Source organism: Dysidea avara, chromosome 11 (assembly GCF_963678975.1).
Source record: "Dysidea avara chromosome 11, odDysAvar1.4, whole genome shotgun sequence".
Taxonomy (NCBI): Eukaryota; Metazoa; Porifera; class Demospongiae; order Dictyoceratida; family Dysideidae; genus Dysidea; species Dysidea avara.
In genome coordinates, this window is record NC_089282.1 from 8,153,050 (window position 1) to 8,158,800 (window position 5,751).

General features: G+C 36.4%; 1 protein-coding gene across 1 annotated transcript; it reads right to left on the reverse strand.

Moving 5' to 3' along the window:
- Positions 1 to 2,434: 2,434 nt before the first annotated feature.
- On the reverse strand, positions 2,435 to 3,690 carry LOC136237647 (uncharacterized). Its single transcript, XM_066027865.1, has 3 exons — positions 3,658 to 3,690; positions 3,180 to 3,429; positions 2,435 to 3,050 (listed from the first exon to the last, which is right to left on the reverse strand). Exons 1-3 carry the CDS (start codon positions 3,688 to 3,690, stop codon positions 2,650 to 2,652), a joined length of 684 nt encoding a protein of 227 aa, XP_065883937.1. The 3' UTR covers positions 2,435 to 2,649.
- Between the last annotated feature and the right edge of the window lie 2,061 nt (positions 3,691 to 5,751).

Here is a 5,751-nt window from a genome sequence, read left to right on the forward strand (position 1 = left end):
TAATAGGGACCACAAAGGAGTAAGCATGGCCCACAAAATAGCATCACCCAAAAAAACAGCCTCAATTTCCCCTGATGATGATGAGGCAGTATTGGTTAGGTAAAACTAAGCCCAAACAAGCTTTCAGATTAACCCGAATCGCTTTCAACAAGTTACTACGGAATTTAAAAAAAATTAATGGAATTTTCTAGTGACTGACTGACTGAGTAACTGACTGATTCCTTCAGACAAGCATAACTTGATAACGGCTAAGGCTACGGGCTAGATTTTTTCACTGTTTGACGTTGCTTCAGCCTGGCAGGTATCTTTTGGCATACCACAATACGTACAATGCATTCTTTATGGACTTACCAGTGTCCTCCTTTGTGTCCCATTCATCTTTGTTGACAGCGAAAAGTGTTGATTTGGCAATAGCATGTGATGGCTTCCCTTCATAATGAAAATTGTCTGTACTTTTCATAGTGGCTATTTTGATAGCAGAGGTGCTTTTCAAACAGTTTTTGATTCATACTGGTGTGTAACTGGTTGAACTTAACCGACAATGAAGTATAATGGATACTTCACTTTTCAGACAATAATTATTGATATAACTGGGGTGCTCCAATCCACTTTATGGTTCTCTAATAACCATTGTTGGTAATTAGTTAACATAGAAGCAAGTAATTTTTATGTGTAACATACCATCCTGTACGATTTGCTCTCAAATTTACTATAGCTACATTCAGTAGGTCTGCAAACTTCTCTATATCTTTAGGACTCCCTGAGCATACCAGTTTAAAATTGATCTTCCAAATAGTTAAACTTATTCTTCCAAATAGAGTACCACCTGACATCATGTCCACTAAACTTTCTTTTCAATCTCTCCATTGCAGCCTGATATGAATGTCCCAGATTCTTGATCACTTTAAGTATGTACCTCTCCTGCAAACTAGGCATTGTCACAATTGTAACAACTTATACTCTGCTGTGACTGGGGCTTGGTCCACACAAGCTATAAAGGCTGCCTTTCAGTTTTGATAGTTTCTCTTGTCACCAGAAAGTACTGGAATCATCACCCTTTTTAATAGTTTACACGTGTCCTGACTGATTGATGTTGACCCCATCACATCCTGTAACTGTCCAATATTCTCTGTTACCAGCAAAGTTGTTTATTGGTTTGATGCTCCAAAACCTGTTGGCATTCCACTTATCACTGGCTGATTTACTATTGTCACATTCTGATCAACATTCCATCGTAATTGTTCTGACTGGTGCAGTGGCCTATAATTAGATAAAAATCAATCTTTTTACTCACCAATTCAAATGATGTGTTGCACTCTAAGAGACTGTGACTCTTGAATTTGATGTGTTTCAGTTACACCGGTTTGTCTTTCCCCAGCAGCGTTCTCACTAACTTAATATAAGCATTTGACTTGCTAAGTTCATTGTGTACTTCTTGCACCCAATATTTTGTATCTGTATATTATACCATTTCTATTTTCTCTATTTCCTGTCCAGGACTTTCACTGCTCTTATTGTCCTTCTCTGTTCTAAACCTATCTGGCAGCTTCTCTATAGCCTCAGTGGCTTCCGCACAATAGGGACGATCCAGGAGGTATCTGAGGTTTCCAGAAACTGGTCAAGTATCAAAGGTTCAGATCAAAATACTCTAATAGAGCAGTCAACTACCCTAATAGAACAGTCACATTCTGTATTTAAAATAAAGTTACTTAGTTTACCTGTACCAACACATTAAACTCATATGTCAGAGTGTTCAAGACCTTAAATTTTCTTGGGGGTATGCCCCCAGGCCCACAGAATGGCATCCATGTCTATAGCTCCACCTCTTAACTCTTTAGCCTGTTCTGATACTGTGCAGAGCAAGCATATATGCAGCCTACTATATCAATCAATTCCTAATACATATATGTTTAAAATATTTGGTTTTGGTGAAAATTGTTACCAGATTCAATCTCAGAATGCAAAAATTCTTGGGGAAGTATGCCTCCCGTGCTTGCAACAGAAAATTTGAAAACCTGTTACCAAACTGGAGCCACCCTTGAACCTTCATCCAGTTTGTTATCACCGTTTTGGAATCTTTATTATTCCACCTCATGGTTTTATTTTTCTCTTCTGCAGGCACATATTATGTAACTCTTGACTTGAGTATTCTGATCATTCACATTGACTTGACATTGATGTTGTATGATACAGCATAGATGCTGAAAGACTAATATAGACTGCTGGCTATTGGTGGTTTACCACAGACTGTACTTGGAACATATGTTAGGAGATTGTATAAATATACGCATGGTCAATTTAAATCATTTGGTTTAAATGTGTGTACGTATGCATTCATGCACACATGTACACACATGTACACACATGTACTGGAAATCATGGATTATACCATGAAACATGCTAGTTCATTACAGAATATTTTATGAACCCATTTTCTCCTTACACATTGTTTGATTAATGCAAATAAACATACAGCTTTACATCATGACAAAATCATGCTGTTGTAAGTGTAAGTTGTTGCATATCATCCTATCTATATAAAGCAACTATGTATAAAAAAGCCTAATGCTACAAAAGAAAGCCTACAAAAATACTATAGTTGCAAATGTTAAATATGCAGAGCAATGAAGTCTGTTGTGTTTGTAGTGTTCAAACACAAAGGGTCAGTATGAACTGCTTAGATGTAGGATCTCCATCTTTATCAACCCATCTATTGACATCAAAGTCAGCACTGCTCAGAGCCCAGTAATATGGATTCACAACCAAGAAAGTGACTATGGAATCAATATGCCATCCATCATTGCTATTTTCCAGCAGAGCCATGTTTTCTATTTGTTTTACTGTTATGCAGTCAGTGAAGCCAAAATCAGTTTCTAGAGATAGCTTCCATAAGTCTCCTTTGTTCCGCACCAGACCTCCAGAAGGACGTGGTAGGGTTATTGTTTTCAGCTTTCCATTTGCTTGCAGTGCAATCCTATGATCCCCAATGGTTCCAGCAAATGGATCATTTGATGTTTGAGCCAAAACATACAGGTGCTTGATGCAGTAATCTGTAACATTGAAGATGTGTAACAGCACAGTATATATACGCATAAACTACAGTATATACGTACAGTATGTATAACTATATATTATGTAATGGATAATGGTAAGCAAACGTAGTACAACAATATTCATACTGGTTGGCAGTTTGCGACGGCTTCTTCCACTTTTCAGCTCAAGTATGGAGGCTGCAGATACTGGTTTCTCATCATCAGCTGGAGCACCATAACTTGATACAACGAATGTCAGGGCAATGAACACCAGAACTCCTTTCAACATGATTAGAGATAATCTAAACCAAACCCAAATATCAGTAGCACTGTAGGAATGATCAAGTGCTGCTAACAATTCAGTATCACTGTGTTGTAGGATCAACTCAACTGCATTCTACTTATAGGTAGTGAAGTTCTCAGTGGTTATGCAATATTGACCAAACAAAATACCCTTAAACTGGTCAAACACCTGTCAATAAGTTAATTACAATGTCATCATTGTTTACATGTGGAAACATCAATTTTTGTGAATCTCTAAAAATGTCACTTTTGGAAGAATTATTGAAATGTAAACCGCATTTAGCTACCATAGCTATATAGGTTTGTGATAATGCCGACTCACACTCACTTCAGTTTTAATAGGTGCTTTCTTCATAAATCAGTCCTGCATGATGGTAGGGTGTGCCCTAGCAATTTAATGGTTTGATTCATAGTCTAGATTCTTATCTGAGAAGGTTAGCTTGCTGCTATCAACTTATTATGTTGAACTATGCTATCCACATAATTCTGTGAGCAGATTTACATAAGGGTCTCCCACACACATCCAGTTCTATGAACTTGGAAGACCGTAATGATTTTAGTGTTCAAGTAAGATATACAAACCTAAAATTTTCTCAGTCCATCCATTAAGCTATGTCAATGCATGCTCATTATACTAACTAAATTTCAAGTCATTAATAACTTTTTCCAATAAATTGTCAAAAGTTGGTAAATTGGATATGTGTGGAAGACCCCTTTTCATAAATCCAGTCACATTTTGTGCCAAATTATGATGTTCTGTGTTCTTACTATATATAATTGTGCCTATGAAAAGGTTTGTATATAAAGTTGTATTTTCTCTGTTCTGTTTCTATACGTATCACTGCTTGAAGGTTCTTAGTTTACTAATTTGTTAAGTTGCTTTACTGTAGCTGTACCCAGTTATATTGATAGTAAAATTTCAGTATATGGAACATAATTATTTTACTAAGTTTTAAACTCTCAGTAAAACATCAGTGAATGCGGGTTTACTGAAAAACTACTAAAATAACAAACAATTAACTGTTCCATATACTGGGGATATACCACTCTAGTAAACAAAGACATTTCAAGCAGTGTATATGATACATGTACATTCTCCTAGAAAACATTCATCAGCCTCTAGTATGCATTGTACACAGGTTTGGGTAGTTGAGAAGCCATGGAGCACCTAGGGTGGGGTGCATATCAAAGATGCTCTAGGGTGGTGTACATATTGGGGATATTCTAGGGTGGTGATGCTACATGCATAATTATGTGTATCCTCCACGCCAAATGTTTGCAACGTTTTGTGGTTGTCAAACTTTATGAGTCAGCAGTATATATGAAAATGAATATACTAATTTGGTTTAGCATATCAGGCTGCATTAATTAGGCGTGTAGTAATAATATGTTTATGCAACTTAATAGGTTATTCACCTGATGTTCGTAATGTAATTCTGCTGTACATATGCAAGGCATCTCTAGAGAGTTTCTGAGGTTTCCAGAAACTGGTCAATTGTATTCAAGCAGTTAAAAATACATTTTGCATTGATTTGTAAAGGCACATATACCAGTCACTCTAATAAAGCAGTCACAGCAGGGGTGGCCAAAGTCAAAGAGTGAGGGAGCCAGGCTGAAGACCAAAAAAAGAAGGTGACTACCTACTGAGAATAACTGCCTTCCACTAACTACGTATCACTGATAAAGTACATAAAATCCTTACTTCTAGCCACATAGCTTGCTAATGAGAAGTAATGTAGCAAGCTATGTAGCTATAAATAAGGATTTTATGTACTTTATCAGTGATATGTAGTTAGTGGAAGGCAGTTATTATCAGTAGGTAGTCACCTTCTTTTTTTTTGGTCTTCACCAAAAGTCTACCTATGCTCCTGATCAGAAACCAGTCACCAAAAATCCTGGAGCTGCCTATGATATGTACACTGTCATTGATCATTCAGTAATATGTACTCTAAAAATGTGGACCCTTACAGCAGTGTTGTAGTCTGTGCTGTTAGAGATCAGATATAAGTGTTGGAAATTTAATGCCATTACAAGATTTTTAAAGAGATTATTTATGCATTCTGCTGACAGAACAAGTGTAAATCACAGATGTCATGGGGTACAATTGCAAACAGGTTTAAGTATTCAAAATTCAAAGATTTATTTCAAATAATTTTTCAGATGATAGGAGATAAATACAAAGTAAATTGGTCGTACTTTGTACATAAATTATAACATGATTAGCTTCTGAGAAACTCTGTGCTATCTATGTATAATGATACAAACTAAATTCTGAGTCTCTATACACATTACGAAATTGTGTCACTATAAATTCATTGCCTTGTGGTGTTCTTTCTGCTTTCTGTGTAGCATTTGTGTTTTAAAGCTAAAGTGTGTGCACCACTATAATTTTTTCTCATGACACCTTTGTATGCGT